The sequence below is a fragment of the Juglans microcarpa x Juglans regia genome, chromosome 2D (assembly GCF_004785595.1).
Source record: "Juglans microcarpa x Juglans regia isolate MS1-56 chromosome 2D, Jm3101_v1.0, whole genome shotgun sequence".
Taxonomy (NCBI): Eukaryota; Viridiplantae; Streptophyta; class Magnoliopsida; order Fagales; family Juglandaceae; genus Juglans; species Juglans microcarpa x Juglans regia.
The window spans coordinates 1067062-1084255 of record NC_054596.1 but is presented as its reverse complement, the minus strand read 5'-3'; the positions used below and the strand labels follow the sequence as shown (position 1 = coordinate 1084255).

At 34.8% G+C, this 17194-nt stretch overlaps 3 protein-coding genes across 6 annotated transcripts; all 3 read left to right on the top strand.

The window, feature by feature from the left end:
• Positions 1 to 2091: 2091 nt before the first annotated feature.
• Positions 2092 to 6635, top strand: LOC121249647 (glycerophosphodiester phosphodiesterase GDPD4). Of its 2 annotated transcripts, none has more exons than XM_041148373.1 (9): positions 2092 to 2537; positions 2686 to 2772; positions 2883 to 2980; positions 3100 to 3160; positions 4640 to 4720; positions 4938 to 5030; positions 5307 to 5396; positions 6160 to 6287; positions 6375 to 6635. In XM_041148373.1, the coding sequence occupies exons 1-9, from the start codon at positions 2094 to 2096 to the stop codon at positions 6541 to 6543; spliced, it is 1251 nt and encodes a 416-aa protein (XP_041004307.1). In that variant the 5' UTR covers positions 2092 to 2093; the 3' UTR covers positions 6544 to 6635. The 2 variants fall into 2 exon arrangements, with proteins under 2 accessions (XP_041004307.1, XP_041004308.1); XM_041148374.1 differs by having other exon boundaries at positions 2396 to 2537; positions 3096 to 3160.
• A 2413-nt stretch (positions 6636 to 9048) lies between these two features.
• Positions 9049 to 12726, top strand: LOC121249646. Of its 2 annotated transcripts, XM_041148371.1 has the most exons (7): positions 9049 to 9136; positions 9398 to 9491; positions 9867 to 9937; positions 10163 to 10268; positions 10373 to 10505; positions 12000 to 12149; positions 12382 to 12726. In XM_041148371.1, the coding sequence occupies exons 2-7, from the start codon at positions 9415 to 9417 to the stop codon at positions 12532 to 12534; spliced, it is 690 nt and encodes a 229-aa protein (XP_041004305.1). In that variant the 5' UTR covers positions 9049 to 9136; positions 9398 to 9414; the 3' UTR covers positions 12535 to 12726. The 2 variants fall into 2 exon arrangements, with proteins under 2 accessions (XP_041004305.1, XP_041004306.1); XM_041148372.1 differs by lacking the exon at positions 9049 to 9136 and having other exon boundaries at positions 9155 to 9459; positions 12382 to 12561.
• Positions 12727 to 14174: 1448 nt separating this feature from the next.
• Positions 14175 to 16568, top strand: LOC121249643 (phytolongin Phyl1.1-like). Of its 2 annotated transcripts, none has more exons than XM_041148368.1 (2): positions 14175 to 14305; positions 14876 to 16568. In XM_041148368.1, exon 2 carries the CDS (start codon positions 15332 to 15334, stop codon positions 16172 to 16174), a length of 843 nt encoding a protein of 280 aa, XP_041004302.1. In that variant the 5' UTR covers positions 14175 to 14305; positions 14876 to 15331; the 3' UTR covers positions 16175 to 16568. The 2 variants fall into 2 exon arrangements, with proteins under 2 accessions (XP_041004302.1, XP_041004303.1); XM_041148369.1 differs by having other exon boundaries at positions 14176 to 14381.
• The last annotated feature ends 626 nt before the right edge of the window (positions 16569 to 17194 follow it).

The window sequence follows — 17194 nt, the reverse complement described above, 5'->3', positions numbered from 1 at the left end:
TTTTTTTAAAATAAGTGGACGAAACTTTCATACCTTAAATTCTCTCTTTTCTAACAGAAGAACTTTACTACTTATCATTCTCACACACTATATTTTTTTTTCCTTAAATTAATTAATTTCTTTTACTCTCCATCTATACACAGCATATTTAGCAAAAATAAAAAATAAATTATGTGTGGTGTGTGATATGAGAATAATAAGCATAATTTCTCAAAAGAAAATGATTGGATAAGTAAAATTATCTTTCGTGGATGGCATGCGGTATAAAAATTTTTAAATATAAATATCCTAGGTAAAAATGGAATGTCAATACGTAAACTTGCATATATATATTTATAAAAGTTTATGTTGGATTGTTGTGCTACACATTAGACAATACAATTTATTATATTTTAAATTTTTTTAATGAATAGTGTCACTACGATGAATGGGGATTGTTCATGTCAATTCAGTGCATAACGTGACAAGTAAAATGATAGGTACATTAAGTTGTGTTTGGATATTAAAATGAGTTGAGTTGGGATGATAAAATATTGTTAGAATATTATTTGTTAATATTATTATTATTTTGAGATTTAAAAAAGTTGAATTATTTATTATATTTTATATTGGAATTTGAAAAAGTTGTAATAATGAGTTGAAATGAGTTGAGATAGGTTGATGATCCAAACGAAGCCTTACTATCGTTTATACGGAGAGAAGACATTTTCTCTCTAAAACTGAAAACCCTCTCCCTTCTCTCTAAATTCCCTCAAACACCGGATTCGGCTAAATGGGATGAGAATTTCGGCTCCTTTCTCCCTCCCTTCTACTATGTCTGATTTCTTTTCTTATATAGTGTTTTAATTTTAATTTTATGTTTTTCAAGCCAAATAAGAAAAAATTGCCATTCGGATCCTTTGATGTCTATTAACCAACACGCGCCCCACCTAGATACTGCCCAGCTGTCGATCTTCAAGATTACCAAATGCGGCACCAAACGAAGTGGAGCTTAGCCAGCACGCACAGGTTGAAGCTGCGGAGCTTGTTAGCGTGTGGCCCTCACGCGCCATCAAAGAGCCTTTTGCCGACGCAATGCTCGAATTGTCTGGGACCTTTAACTCCAAGACTTCAAGGATCAACTGTTGGCCTTCCTTCCAAAGTGGCCGTGTCTTACACATGCCATTGCCGACTCTTTGTGTGTTGTCCCTCTGTTTTAACATCATTTTTCTTAGTGTTTTGCATTGTTTTTCCAATACATAGCTTTATTCCTCTCCACCCTTTCTCTTTGACCTAAGTGAGGTGTTGAGCCACCTGGATTGAATGCAATCTAGGGTAAAAGTTGGTCGAGAGGAGCAGACGATGCTATTGTCGGTGCTCGTGAGTGGGAGCCGCCAGCACAATGAAGGATGGTGTTCGTATGAGAGTTGAGTGCTCGTGTTGTTTAGGCTCATGAAACCGATGCTTGCGATGGGTGTGCCGTCTTGGCTCATGCCGGTGCTCGTGGAGAGCAACGATGGCAAATGATTTTTATTTTTTTGTGTTTTTGTTTTTTTTAATGTGTTCTTTTTTGCAGTTTTTTTTTTAATTAATAAAAAAGAAATAAGCTATTGGACTTGATATCCATAGCATCAGAGTTCCATACTCCTCCTCCCTAGGAGGACGAAGGGGGCGAGTGCTTCTCTTTTTTAGAAGATGGGTCGTGTAGTTCTGTTTTTACAAATCGCTTTTTCTATTAGGAAATAGTTTTTAGAAGTTAAGACAATATCCGCCACCAAAGAATTTGTGTGCGGGGGGTGCCCCAAAGTATATGCGTATGTTGGCTTATAGTTTAGATTTTTTCTGTATTGATAAGTTACAATTGTAATTTTGATTTATTGAATAAAATGAAGTTTGTTTTCTTAAAAAAAAAAACTATCATTTATATGGATCAAAATTTTTTTTTTGATAAGTAAAAATAATAATATTTATGTTTGTTTATGTTATAGTATTGTGTTTTTTATTTTTTGTGTTTTTTTTAAATACACAAAAAAATACTTTAAGAAATAAAAATAAAATTATTTAACACTATCAGCGAAGTGTTGGTAAAATTTATCGGATTCAGGTGATTACAGATGCCCGCCCCTATAGCTCCAATTGTCGTCTTAAAAAGCTTTATGTCACGCACTTGTCAAAGGCGTCGTGTTAAAGGTCATCTTGCAACGCATTTGTTAAAAAAACACTTCAATGCAACATGCCCGAAATGGCGTGACGTCTTCAATGCAACGCATTTGTTAACAATACGGAGTGACGTCTTTATCATTGGAGCTGTTGTCACTGAGAAAGAAGGGAAGGTGCGGGTGAGGGAGACCGAAATGGCGATCCCAATGAGATTGGGAAGGAGACAACGAGGACGGCAGTTCCTACAGAGGCAAGTCGGGCTCGGTGGTCGATTCCTTCATCGCTTCAGATTAAGATTTTCTTCGCAAAGGCTCTTCCGTGCTATTATCATATGCCTGGCCTTCGTCGCTCTGTTGCCTCCCCTATTCCTCCACTTCCGGCTCAAGCGCTTCCATCAGGTCTGTCAGTTCCTCAATCAACTCAAATCCTCTACTCTTCCCATTAGAATTCCATTTCTATGCAAATACAAATACGCCGTTTCCTTAAATGGGATATGGATATTGAGAATGAATGAATGAATTTGCTTTTGCTACGTTTGCAAAATAGATACGAGAAAGAAATTGCGGTTGGCTGAATGATCCTCCTCTTGTATGTGCTCACGGGGGTGACTCAACTAAGGCCTTCCCCAACACGGTGAGCATCCCCATGTTTATTTTTTTCTTGATGATAAGAAGATGTAAGCCTCCCATGTTATGAAATTAAACTTTGAGACCTAAAAATTCTAATGTTGAATTTCTTCACAGATGGTTGCGTATCATATGGCACTTCGTTCTCAAGCAGACTGCATTGAGATTGATGTTTCTCGTTCTTCTGATGGGGTTTTGTTCGCTCTGCATGATAGGTAAAGTTAACTCGTACTATCCAGGTGTCAAACAACATTCATCTTTGAATGTTATAATTGTAGATTGTTATCTATTGAATTAACTACTTGGGGATTTGATTCTCACTTGGCACAGGCAGGGATTTGCAGCGGATGTCTGGAAACAGTACTTCTAAAGTAGGGTACTTGAGCACAAAAGAGGTAAGACTAGGTGGTTTAGCTTTCTTTTCAACAATGTTAAGCAGCTTCTCAAGTATTTGTGTTACGAATCAAAGTTTTGTTGTCAATCTACTAGTTAATGAATCTCAGGAACACCCATGAAAGTTGTAACTGTAAATTTATACACTTTTAACTGTAGTCTGTAGATGAAGACTCATTTGGGTGGTGGGGTTGGTTTGTCGGGGGTACTAGTCTAACACTAATCAGCCACTACTTTTCATTACCTGACTGTACTGAATAAATATGTTGATTGAACCTGAGCAAAACAGCCAAAAGGGAATGGATCGATTTGTTCTTGGGTTGAGGCTGGCCAAGTTATGTCAGGGTTCATATCTTAAACTTTGCTAGGTGTATCATTAATGTGTCTTAGTGGATCAATGTTGGTGTGGCATGCATGCAAATGAAGAAGTTACATATGAATAAACCAAACAAGACTCTTATTCGGGACCTAAGAGATCAAGTACCAGCTGTTCTCCTAACATAGTAGAGGTCATAGTTTCATAAGTTTTACCGTAGAAGCATGGTCTACGATATTTTCCCCTCAATTTCAATGTTGGGGTTCTCAGTTGTAAAAGTAGTGGTGGTGGCATGCATGCAAATGAAAAAGTTACATATGAGAAAACCAAACATGACTCTTTGTCAGGACCTAACAGATCAAGTCCAGCCATTCTCCTAACATAGTAGAGGTCATAGTTTCATAAATTTTACCGTAGAAGCGATATTTTTCCCCTCAATTTCAATGTTGGGGTTCTCAGTTGTAAAATTAGTAGTGATGCAGGTTAGTTAACAGAATTCTTGACACAGAGTGAGGAGGGTTGGACGAATTTTGCCTCCAGTAATTGCTCTCCTCTTTATCATCCATAACAACCAATTTATGCTGGTTTCTAGTGTTTTCTTTTTCACATGATCTTGTATAATTTGAAACATCTGAAATTTTTCGATTGTCATATCATGTTAATCTTTTGTGAAAGAGAATAGTTTTAGTTTTATTTGGGGTTTATTTGTTGAAGAAATAATGATATCCTTTTAGATCTAGAACTAATTCACCTGTGGTTTAGGTCAGATCATATTCAATTAAACGACCGCTAGTTTAAAAGGTTTCACTTTACCCCTCTGAGATCACATACTTAATGTTTTTATTTTTATTTTATTTTTTGCCTTCAATCGTAAATATTATCATGTGTAAATCATGTACCTCAAAATAAAACTAAAAAAAACACAATAGCAACTTCATTGAACTCTGAATACTTTGACTGATTAAAAAAAATGAACTCAGAATACTTTGAACTTGTGAATCAAAAGCAGACATGACTATATTTCAGTTGGATAATGTGTAAACTTTCAAAGTACAGGCTGGAATTCAAACTTGACCCAAACCACAGGTGGATAATTGCATATATTATATGCATCAAAAGATCTGAGTAATTTTGACTGAGATTGTATTTTAGTTTGTGGCTGTAGATACGAGAACTTGGCAGTGCTCATCAATCTGTGCAGAAGTTTCACGATGAAAGCATTCCTACTCTTGAAGATGCTTTGACGGTATTTTCCAGGATTTCCTTAATCCTCTCTCCATAAAGTTACATCCATTATCCTCTCTTTTTACAGTATTTTTTATGAACATATTTCATCAACCTTACTGACCTTTTTTGTTTGCCCTGTGAGACTATTCTTGACATCTATCAGCACTCTATTTTTCTATTTCCTGTTAAAGCTTTGTTGTTGAGTTTTCTGACCATTGTTCTAATCATGTTCTTAGTTGATATCAAGTTCTGTTCGGCAAGTGATTCTAGATGCTAAGGTTGGGCCTCCATCTTATGAAAAAGGGCTTGCAAAGGATATTCTTTCTGTTGTAAGTTTGTTGTTTGCTTCCCCTTCCCTGTTTCTATCTTATATTTTCAACCTTTTACTCTATGTTTGTGTTTATATGATACACATTTGAAATGACCTCTAACTTTATGGTTTTTGGAATAATGCACGTTTAGCAATTGTAAAGTTGACTCTTTGTTTTATTACCAATGAAAAAAGGTTACCTTTTTGCTTTATTGTTTGCAAGCATTCAATTTTAAGTTAAAAATGGTTTTGCAAGTCCTGTAGCCTTATGATTTTCAGTGCCTTCATTTTACAGGTTGAGAGGACGCAGTGTAAGAATTGCCTTGTATGGGCTAAAAGTGACAATTTAGCAAGGGATGTAATTAAACTATCACCGGATATTGTGGTAAGAATCAGTTCACTGGTTGTACATCTTCAGGATCTTTTTCTACATAATTATTTAATCTTACAATAGATTTTTTGTCCTGTTTGCTGAGTTCTTTCAGGATCTTTTTCTACATAATTATTAATCTTACGATAGATTCTTTGTCCTGTTTGCTGAATTCTTTAGTGATGATCATCTGGGGAAGATAACATTTGATGTTCATCAATGTGAGGAGACTTTGGCAAAATTGTTAGGTTTAATTATTAGCTTCTTTGAAAGCTGAAATCGTAGAAGTCTGTGGTCTATTGTATCCATTGTATTGTATAGGAATTATCCTGCAGCCATCACATATGAGTCTTCCTTTGTTTGCATCTTATTTTTGTTTTTCTTCTTGGTGGGGTTCAGGTTCCTGGGGTGGGGTGGGGGTGGGGAGGGAGTCAGGGTTATTGGAAAATATGCTTCCTTTTCTTAATGGATATGGTTTGTCATCACCATATGCAGGACTGGACTTAATTATGTTTGCTCGTTCAAAGCCTTTTTGGTCCACAAGTCTTTAACAGTCTACTAGTTGAATTTTAAAGTAATAGGATACGTTGCTACAGATTGATTATCTTGTTACCAGCAGGACTTATTCACATAAAATTATCACAAAATTCTTCTTGTTGATGCATGACCTACTCGACCGGTATGGCACATAAAGCCAGATGTTTTGGTACAGAAATTGGTTATGTTGGTTTATGAGTTTGTTCTCTTTGCATGTTGAAACGGTGAGATGCCATTTCAGGTGGGCTACATTGTGATGAAGGATCCTTCTACTGGGGCTCGAACAAACTTGTTGAGGATGAGAGGTGCTGGAGTGGTTGGTGTTTATCACCCTCTGGTTGATGAAAAGCTTGTGAAAATTCTTCATGGGTATGAAGGTCATTTGATGTATATGAATTTGCAGGCTACATAGCAGACGAGCTGTGCGATTTCACATTTACATCTGGCTCTTTACAGGACAAATAAAAAGGTCTACGCCTGGACTGTTGATGATACAGATTCGATGCAAAAGATGTTGATTGAGCGTGTGGATGCTGTTGTTACAAGCAATCCTACTCTACTTCAACGTCGAATGCAAGATATCAGAACCCAATGTCTCGAGGAAGGCTTTTTTTTGTCACGATGACATTCATTTGTTTCAAGTACAGAACATAATTCCTATGGCAGAGCCTTGCGGCTTGCCTTCCACTTACGAGAAGTGCTAAATACATTAATTGATTTTTAGATTGAAAAATAATCTAATCACAGATATTTTTAAAAAATAAACTCACAAATTGATAAGTTATAATGATAGTTACTTTTATTTTAAAATATATCTAAGGGATTACATGAATTTACAATTTATTTTTGTGAAATCTCTTTATAACTATAACATTTCTTTTTCAGATTTAGAATAGTGTCCTTGCTATGATGGTGCTGATGGGTTCTCGTTAAAAGATCATTTGTCTTGTAAAATTTATTTGCATGCTGGAAAATTTATATTTTAATTTTTTTTTAAATTAAAATGAATTCTTTGGTTTATATGTCGACTTTAAACTTTTAAAAAATATTGTATTCCTCTCAAAAATTGTATTTTTGTGGAGGCTTTACGTGCTTTATTAAAAAAACTAAAAATGAATTGCCTTTCACCCACGCAAAGTTCCAACGTGCCCTCGCAACTCTTGACAAGTCTCTATTCGTACCCTTTTTGCATGTGGGTATGTTACTATGCTTTTTACACGTGGATACGTTACTATGCTATTTATCATTTACCCTGAAGCTGAATGCTGCACTGGACTTAATGCAGTGGAAAGATCGCGTGTGTGCATCGTAATCTTCCACGTTTCTTTCAGCTGCGATCCCAAGACTCGTTACTTGTCTTTCGATTAGGTCTACTACATGCCCTATGCGGGTGGGGTAGCCAGGCATCTCGCCCCACAATCCCACCTCGGCAAGGGTCTCCTTTTCCCCTATCTTCTGGTCTCGTCCGGCTGTTGGGCAGGCATATTTTCAAGCTCAATGCCCATTAATTTTCCAAACATCATAGATCTACAAATCAACCTCCAAATCAACATATCTAAGCCTACAATTCACAGATCCATCACCACAATACATAGATCTTGCAAAAACACATATCCAATGAAATATACAAAAGATACAAAAAAAAAAAAAAAAAACCATTCGACCCACCCATGGCCACGACGTGTCCGTGGGTTTTTGAGTCATGACATGTCCATGGGTTTCTGCGCAGACCTATGACCACGTTGTGATCGTGAGTCATGGAGAATTAAAAAAAAAAAAGATTAAGAATATATTAAGAAGAAAAGGAGGAGGAGAGGATGAAGAAGAAGAAGAAGAATAAGAGAATAATGAAAGGAGAATAAGAATTCACTGAATTAAAGAGAAATGAAAGAGAAATAAGCAGTTGGAAAAATGAGAGGGTTGAGAGAGAAAATTAGTATTGAGAAATGATTTAGGCTACGTTTGTATAGTGAGAATATCTGAGAAGTGTTGAGAATGTTTGTGAATAATAGTAAAAAAGTAATAATAAAATAATAAATAGTAGGTAAAAAATAATGAATAATAAAAAAGTATGTGAAAAGTAATAATAAAGTAAAGAATAGTAGTGAGAGTATTTGAGATACTCTTGATAGCCTAGTCAGAGATCTTATAAAATAAATTTATAAATTAATATGATATATTATATTATAAAATTATTTTTATTATAAAATATATATAACGTTTTATATATAATGTTTAGTTATATATATTTTTGTTATAAAATATATATAACGTTTTATATAAAATAATGTTTAGTTATATATATATATATATATATATTTTTTTTTTTTTAATTATAGTACTTATCTTCTTTGTATACTAGTACCGGGCGGGTGAGAATTCGGAGAGTACAGATGGATGGACTTGGCGGGCAGGATGGGGGGGCCGCCCAGCTGCCCTCCTGAGTATTGATGGATGCACAAAGTTGCACTCACGTGGGTCCTTGACCTAAAGGCTAAGGTTCTGTTTAGCTTTACACGTAGTTTCAATTCATTACATTTCATTTTAATATTTAAATATTATTTAATTTTAAATATATTTTTATTTTAAATTTTAAATTTTTTTATTTAATATTATAATTTTTTCAAACTTTCAAACAAAACATAAAAAAAATTTATTTAAATTTTAAAATAAAAATTTTATTATAACAATATTTTAATTTTATAATATTTTTTTTCAACTTTTTATTTCTCATTTTTCAAAATCTCATAAAATATTTTTTATACAAAAAAATCTCATAAAACATCTTAATTTAAATTATTTTACTATTATTTATAAACTATCTCAATACTATTTATAGATTTGTGTAATTTCATACGCATAACGAAACGAGACCCAAGAGTCCAGATTACTCATTTTGCAATCCAAAAATTATATTTATCATCTTCAGTATTACACACAAACATATAACTTTGTCATTTTTATCATTTTTTATTATCTTATGATGTGTTATTAGATGATTAAAAATTATTTATTATATTTTACTTATAAATCTATCATCTAATGCCACATTATAGAATGATAGAAAGATAATAAGAGTTGAGATGATGAATAGATTTTTTCTATTTAAAAACACACATACAGTCACCGTGCTTTCGGCCGCACTAGATCCAGAAGGTGTCCAATCCCACCGCCAAACGCACCTATCTATCTGCTGCTCTTCTTGTTCTATAGCTCTGGTAAAAACAAATATCTCAACTAATATCTGATATACATATGTTAAGATTTGATGACAGATCATGATGTTTAATATATCTATATATATGAATTAAACTTGAAGCACTAGACGAGCGGATTGAAGAAAATATGCTCATCTCGGAAACATAATTCAATGAACAATTCCTATTTAATTATTTTGTCAGAGAAGTGAAATAAACACAATTTCGCTATTTGTTTTTTTTAAACTCTGATTTGGAGAATCAGTCCGAAATTTCTCTTAGACATCTGGGCGAAGGAGATGGCAACGGCAAGGATTGGATTGGCTCCTTGGTTCCACAATAAGGTCATCGATCCTCTTTTCCAAATCCTCCGCAGGTTCTCTCTCAAGATTTTTTCTTTCATTCGATTCCTTCTGTCTTCAGCTTGTGGGGTGGGTTATTGACTGTAACTGAATAGAAATATGTACTGCGGCTGTGCTTAATTACTCGTTGCTATCTATCATTCTTTAATTATTACTATACATTTCCCGTGCCGGATTTTACTGATCTGTTTGACATCACGCATTGTATTCCTGGTCGAAACAGCTCAGAGACCTAAAAAAAGTAAACTTGTTCATGAAATTATATTTTGTTTACCTTTTTTAATCTAATAAAACAGAAGGAAGGGGGGGGGGGGGTGGGTATTGTTCTCAATTCTAATCCTGGGAAAGAATGATCCGCTCAGTTCAGCAAGTTCTTTTCTTTTTCCCAGGGGTGCTGAACCAAAGCAATTGGCATTCTCTGTTGCTCTTGGCATTACCATGGGAGTATTTCCAATATGTGGTATGTCCTCATCTACAATTATTCTTGTGTAATTTTTTCTCTTAAAGGTGATTTTGTAGTGAAATTAAGTAGTTGTGCTGATTGATCAGTCTTTGAATCGTTATGCATAGTATATTATATACCATGTGCATTAGTCGTGCTTTGTATATATGTGTGTGGAAAGAACAGTGAAGCTATTTGTTGTATTGCAAGCATTCTTTAGATGAACAAAGGCTTCATTGACAGGGGTGACTGTGTTTCTGTCTGGGATGGCTATTGCATTGCTTGGATCTCGTTGCCATGCCCCAAGTGTAATGCTGGCAAACTTTATTGCAACTCCGATAGAGTTGAGGTATTTGTGTGCTTTTAGAAGACCAATTTGGATTTGATTTCATCATTTGTAGTTGAGATAAGTTTTCACTATGTATTCTGATTGCTGATATGCTTTACTTCCAGCCTGCTGGTACCCTTCTTACGATTTGGCGAAATTCTCTCTGGTGGGCCTCAATTTCCGTTGACGGCTGATGCTTTGAAGAAGATTTTGACCGGCCAAGCCTCTTGGGAAGTCCTCTTAAGTGTAGCACACGCGGTAGGTGTCTAAACTGACATTCTGTTACTTAAGATCCTCTCTCTCTCATTCACACACATAGAGACTCGTTCATACTTCATGCCCTTAATTGTCTGTAATTTTAATTTATCTAAGCACACATTGCTTTATCTTTGACACATTCATGGCTCTAGTTATTGTTCCTTGTGGTCTTGGCTTGTTGTATACTGGTATCGCTTTTGTGCCTGATACTAGGACAGCTATTATCAATTGCTAGGTGCAGATGCCAGGATGATCTCGAGTGTATTAATTTCAAATGATGTTGTGTCACTAATGGGGTCTGTTGGTGGTGTATTGTATCAGCTACAATACTTCTAGGCGAAATTACACCTTTCACTTACAAATTACCACCCATTTTTCACTTTGGATCCTTAACTAAAAGTTAGCCTTTTTTTGTTCATCATATTGGTTTTATCTTTGTAAGGGTGCAAATTGAAAAATATAAATAGTTTAGGGTGTAAATTGAAACTTCTGGAATATAGGGTGCAAAAATGAAAAATAGATGGTGGTTTGTGAGTGAAAAATGTAATTATCCCATAATTATAATGTTTTAACTACTTGGACAAGACTGTGAACTAGAAACTGTCATTGTTTAACTCCAAATGCCCGAATATAATTCTTGATGTTCTAGCACGAGGTTTGGAATACTAGTGAGTCCAATGACCAAATTGTCTCCTTAGTTGGGAATTCAACTTGATTATTCATATGCTTTTCCCTTCATAGTGGTAGAAGAGGGTACTTCTATTCAATTGATACAATGTGAATATTCATTAAGTTCAAGTTGATTCTGATGGCAGACTGGCTTTTTACTACTCCAGTGTCGGTAAAATTATACTGCAGATATACTGGATTACTGTTGGAGTAACTAGGTTTGTAGTTTTTTTTTTTTTTAGCACTCTTTAGTGCTTGCACCTACACATTTTGTGCAAGGAGCTACAAAATGTGATGCATTGTCGTTAGTCTATTATACCCCATGCACTAAAAACGACCACTTCTCGATCTCTCGTTCATTTAACAACACATCTAATCAATTCTTATCCAAAAAAAAAGAAAAAAAAAAAGAAGAAAAATCTCAGGAATATAGGTTCACAGACTGGCCATGGACTAGCACTTATTTTCAAGGAGTCTTTAACAATATGGTTGATTAGCCTGATTTCCCTGTCAAACTTTGTTGCCTGTGCATAGAGCTAGTCGCAACCAGTGAGAATTAAAGGACAACTACAGACTTTATGGGACAGTGGTGCTATATGACCAGACAGTTGTGGTTTGGGAGCTAATAAGAAGATTGATATTTACTTGTCATGTAATTTTATGTTAATAGACACCTTAACATCCTATTAAAATTTTAAAGCTTGAGCACTTCAGTCCTGACCTAAGTTATCTTCTCCTGCCTTTTTACATTATTTGCTTCAGCTTCCACTGATGTTTAATGACATGGCCACAATTGAAACTCCATTTATCTTTCAATCTTTACAGTTACTGGGATGGCTTGTAGCGGCACCCTTTATCCTGGCAACCCTCTATGTAATTCTTCTTCCGTGTTTCAAGCTCTTGGTTCACAAGTTTAGTTCCGTTCCTTCAAGCCCAAAGAAACAACCTAACTCACCCTCTGATGTTAGGCTGAAGGTAAGGGATGTCTGAATGACTTATAGTAAGCCAAAATTTGTGGTACTCATCCTGTAAATGCGGAACGTCGTAATTTGTTTCTAACCCAATGCTTGTACATAGTTGTGCTCGAGTTGTACTAAGATATTTGCATCATCGTGTTTGATGAGACCGTTTGTATTACATCGTGTAGCCAAGGCCAGATTTGGATACAATCTAACGAAAGTATGAAGTTGATTCACGATCATGACAGGAAAATGATGCATTTCTTTCTATTGCCCAGCATTGTGGGATGTACTCCTATGTTGAATCATTTATGTGGTTCCAAGTTGGACACAAGTTGAAGTTCACTTATTATGAAGTTCTTTTTCTCTCATTTAATTTTCGTATTTTTTTTTTCCAGTAATTTTTTCCCATACCCTCTGAAAAACCTTTTGGCATCCAACATGCGAATGAATCATGGTATGTTCATTGTACAAAACAGTTGACTAGATGGAAAATATGATCATAGACTAATCTGTTTCTTTTTATTCAGACCAAGAAGAAAAAAGGTTTCCTTTCATGCCCGTTAGTTCTCTCAATAATCAATATATGTTGAAAGCATGGGTCTTATTCGTCCTCGACTGTTGGATTTATTATATTCTCGTTGAGATCTCAGTACCCCCTTTGATTATCATATGCAAAAAAGTCTCTTCCACTTTCCTATCAAACCTCTATTCATTTTGGCACATAAATGAAGGGATCGAAGAGATTAATGCAGATCATGTTCATCAAGAAATGACTTGGAAATTTTATCTTGGTTTATTTGAAATTGCTCCTTATAATTGTAATCAAAGATGTATTTCTTGTCTCTCGTTTATTTTCTAAACAAATCGAAGAACCTAATAGATCGAACTCGTCCTAGGCTGCAATGGAACATATCGGCCCTGCGTTGTGGCTGATTTGTTACCTGGGCTGTGCCAAATATTCGTTTTTTCCCCCAACATTCGTTATAACTTTGATAACGAACATGTTGATAGATAGACAAAAAATATATATATATATATATATATATTAATAATAATAACAAAAGAAGAAGAAGAAGAAGAAGACGACGACATAACCGCAACAATATAGCTACCATAAATAATAATGAGGAAGTTAGATACAAGTGTTAAGAGTGTTGTAAGTCTTGTGTGCATTCTTTTTTTTTTTTTTTAAATGTGATTGATATTTATTTACTTTTTTTTAAAGATAGTGTGCAATACTTGCTCACTCTAAAACTTTAAATATCATTTTTCATAATAGAAATACTTATTGGTAATTTAGATTTGAAGAATGATAAACATACAGCCTTTTTGTACAATATTTTATACAAATATATTTTTATAAAATAATTTAAATTTTGAAGCAAGAGATCCACGCCCACACGGTGAGGTCATGCCCTTAGTGCATCCTTAATGGATTAGTTAAAAGCTAAATCTATTTAGAATTTAGCTATTAAAACATAAAATAACACCACAATGCATTTTCATAACACCACAAAGCTAAATAATTAGAATTTAGCTATAGTCACTTCTAAAATAATTTTCAAATTTAAAAGTAACTATTCATACATCAGATACATTTTATATCAATTATTTCTCTTTTCCATTTATATCAATTATTTCTCTCTCTTTTAAATGACAATTGAAAAAATATAATTAGAATATGATTACTAATTAATATATAATATTATAAATAGTAAAACACGATAAAATAAAATAATTTCATAATTAAAAAAATTAAAATATTTTTAAAATTATTAATTACTCATTACTATGTAATGAATAAATTGATAATTTAATGTGGAGATTTAAAGTGAATAGTCAAAGTCAAATTCATCTTATATTATTTTATTATTATATAATAAAAAAATAACTATTCTAATATAGAGACTTATATAAATGAAATAGTTAAAAGTTAACATTTATAAAAAATATACATTAACTTTAACTAATCTATTAGGGTGCCAAGGAGATCCTTCCCGAATCCAAACGGCGAAGCTTTAAGATAGGCAACTTTCGGGAGAAAAAGAAGGAAAAAAAGAAGAATGAAAATGAGAGGGACGGAGTCAGTCAAAAAGTCAAAGACTCAACTGTCACTAAAGCACTCGTTACATTTATCTCCTTACCTATCGAACACCAATAATCAATAAAGTGAGTATTTACTCCCCTTTTATTTCTTTGCTGAGCTTCTAATGCGATTGTTCTTGAAGATGATTTGGAACTCAAGGTAAGCGCCTAGAATCTTAGATTAGCTAATTGGAAGCCCACATCATGCTTCGTGTATTATTCTTTTTTACGTACGTATTTGCCCGAAAACTTTAGAAACAGTTGAGTCGTCCCCCTTTTTTTTAAAAAAAAATTTTCTTATAATTTTCTTAGCAATCAAACAGAGGTTGGTGTTTTTTTTTTTTATAGTCGTTGACTTTCATTTATTTTTAATTTCTTAGCTTTAGATCTTTGGAGAACTCGATTGAGTTTCTGTCAAATGTTACCTTTTCCTTAATTGTTTGTGTTTATTTGTTTTAAGTTTATTTCAGATTACAGTCGTGAGAACTGTTGGATTTTGGACGTGTATTGGGTCGTGAAAACCCCGGTTATCATTTTTTCAAATTCAAATGGGTTCTTGAGATTCGAGAATGAAATTGAAGTCAATTCGTTTCTTATAAAACCTACCAAGTATAGTCTCTGATTATCTATACTTTTTTGTTCTGTTGATTACAGTGTGCATGCCATCGCGAAGCAGTTTTGTTGTTGTTTATGTGGGTATTTGTGATTGGTGAGGAACCCCATGCAGGCATGAGGGACTTCATTGTTGATTTTGAGTACTTTGCTGAGGGACTGAGTTGGTATTTGTTAGAGGCTTTTGAGTTTGTTGCAGAAGAACTACTTGCACTTTGTTTGGTTATTGTCGTTTTGGTTGAGGAGTTTATTGGATTTTTCTTCTGCCAAATCTTGATTGCTTAGAGTATTCAGCATCCAGAAAAATTATTACAGAGCCCCATATCAGAAGTGTTTGCTTACACATTTGTATGAGGGTCAGACTGCTTAGTGGATGGTAAACCCAAGTGGGTGTTGAAGATCGAGAACCTAGAAAACAGGAAACAAGGACAGTCCTGGGTCAAACTTAGTTTTCAGGTAGAATTTGCTGCAGACCAAACTGGGGGACTTTTTATCACTATGATAATGGATGCCATTCAGAATACAGTGTATTACTGTTGCATTTATAGGGGTAACAGGATTTTGTACACCTATAGTGGTGGAGACCATGAAATCGAGAATTTGGCCGTTTTGTGCTTAGAAAGAACTCCCCCGTTCCATAGGTGGTACTTTGAGACAATGTGTAAAAAAACTTTTGGGTTTTTGATGGAAGATGGGTATGTTTATTTCACAATTGTTGATGAGGGTCTGGGTAACTCGGGTGTTCTTCGATTTCTAGAACATGTGCGAGATGAATTTAAGAAGGTAGCAAGAAAAGGTTCAAGGGGAAGTTTTTCAAGTATGAGCTCAATTGGTTTACAGGAGCAGTTAGTGCCTGTCATCCGGCGGTTGATCACCATATTGGAGAATGTTTCTCAGGGTGGCAGTGATTGGACTGGTGAAACACGCTCATCACTTCATGTCGGTCTGTCTCCATCATCACATAATGTAAATGGGCAAATTGAAACTGTTAGTTCTACAAAAGCCCCTTTGTTGGGAAAATCCAGCAAGCAAGATAAGAAGAAGGTAAAGGATCATGTCATTGGAATGAGAGACATGGAGCTGGAGGAGAACCGAAGATCTACAGACAGAGGAGTCAAGGCTGATTTGGAAAGCCTGGATTCTCATAATCAAGGTGGGGCAGGTTCCTCAGTCTCATTGCAGAAAGATATGGGTTCTATGAGGATAAGATCAGGTTCTCAAAGTATTCGAAAGAAGTATTGGCATCAAGTACGAATTGTTCTTGCCATTGATGCAGTTGTCTGTATAATTTTGTTTGTGATCTGGCTATTGATCTGTCATGGTATTTCTTGCCTTCGTTGAGAGATTGCCATTTCTATTAGATTTTGAAGCTTAATTTGTGGTCTCAAAGTTAAGTTGGCAATTTGCACCATGATGATTTCGAAGAAAGTGAAGCAAATTCTTTGAAGAAGAGGTTCCTGTAGAGGGTGAAGGACGGAAAGCCACATACTGATCTTATTGGTAGGATTTTATATATATCTGAAGGCATGTCCCTTAAAATTATGCATTCAGCCGCATTGGATATAGGAAACTTGCTGTTTAGTCATAGCTTTTGTATGTACATATGAAGTATTTAGGGAGATTATCAAGTTATTGGTTTTAGTTATTCTATATTTTGTTTGCTGAGATGGTGTGAATGTTCTGTAACCTTGAGACTTTCTTTGTTCGCTCTTTCTATTTATTTTGTGCACTGAAACATCCTACCTTTATATTTTTTGTTTATTTTTGTTCAATGCTAGCTGTTTTTCATTCACCTCTCTTCAATCATCGTGAAGTTGGTTTTCTCAACTCTCATATTGATTAAATGGTTCATATGTGCCTATTAGTGATTATATTTACCTATTCAAATATTATGTACCTAATTTTTGTGTGTTGCCCATTAAATCTCCACGGGCCAGGGGGCCAAAAATATATAAGAAATACTTGTGTCATTGGTGAGGACAGACGAGCTACTTTAGTTGAGAAGTAGAATCATGAATATGATTGCACGCACATTATTCATGTGGCAAGATCTGAGTGAATGCAGATTATGAGGGTAATTTCTGACTTTTGTAGTACTGTGTTGTGTCTGTCAGTTATCCACTCCACCCCTCATTTCTAGTTATAAAGCATGCTTTCATTCAAATCTGGGTGGTATGGTGGCAAAGAGGTCTCTTTGGTATTTTTTGCTTAGGATGTAATCTGGCGAAGAAGATCGGCACCCTCTTTCAGTGGTGGTCCAATTGTATTTTTAGATAGCGCTTGCCCTTCTAGGAAGCCCGAAGCAGACAGGTTTCTCTTTCCTTTCTGAACTATACGCTGAGGCATCGAATAGATTTCCCT

Bases quoted from the DNA above. Each gene is read 5' to 3' on its own strand.
- LOC121249647 (XM_041148373.1), top strand. From the start codon at position 2,094: ATGCCCGCCCCTATAGCTCCAATTGTCGTCTTAAAAAGCTTTATGTCA. The intron at 2,773-2,882 runs GTGAGCATCCCC...ATTTCTTCACAG, and splicing joins CTAAGGCCTTCCCCAACACG to ATGGTTGCGTATCATATGGC. The intron at 4,721-4,937 runs GTATTTTCCAGG...TCATGTTCTTAG, and splicing joins CTCTTGAAGATGCTTTGACG to TTGATATCAAGTTCTGTTCG.
- LOC121249646 (XM_041148371.1), top strand. From the start codon at position 9,415: ATGGCAACGGCAAGGATTGGATTGGCTCCTTGGTTCCACAATAAGGTC. The intron at 10,269-10,372 runs GTATTTGTGTGC...CTTTACTTCCAG, and splicing joins GCAACTCCGATAGAGTTGAG to CCTGCTGGTACCCTTCTTAC. The intron at 10,506-11,999 runs GTAGGTGTCTAA...CAATCTTTACAG, and splicing joins TCTTAAGTGTAGCACACGCG to TTACTGGGATGGCTTGTAGC.
- LOC121249643 (XM_041148368.1), top strand. From the start codon at position 15,332: ATGATAATGGATGCCATTCAGAATACAGTGTATTACTGTTGCATTTAT.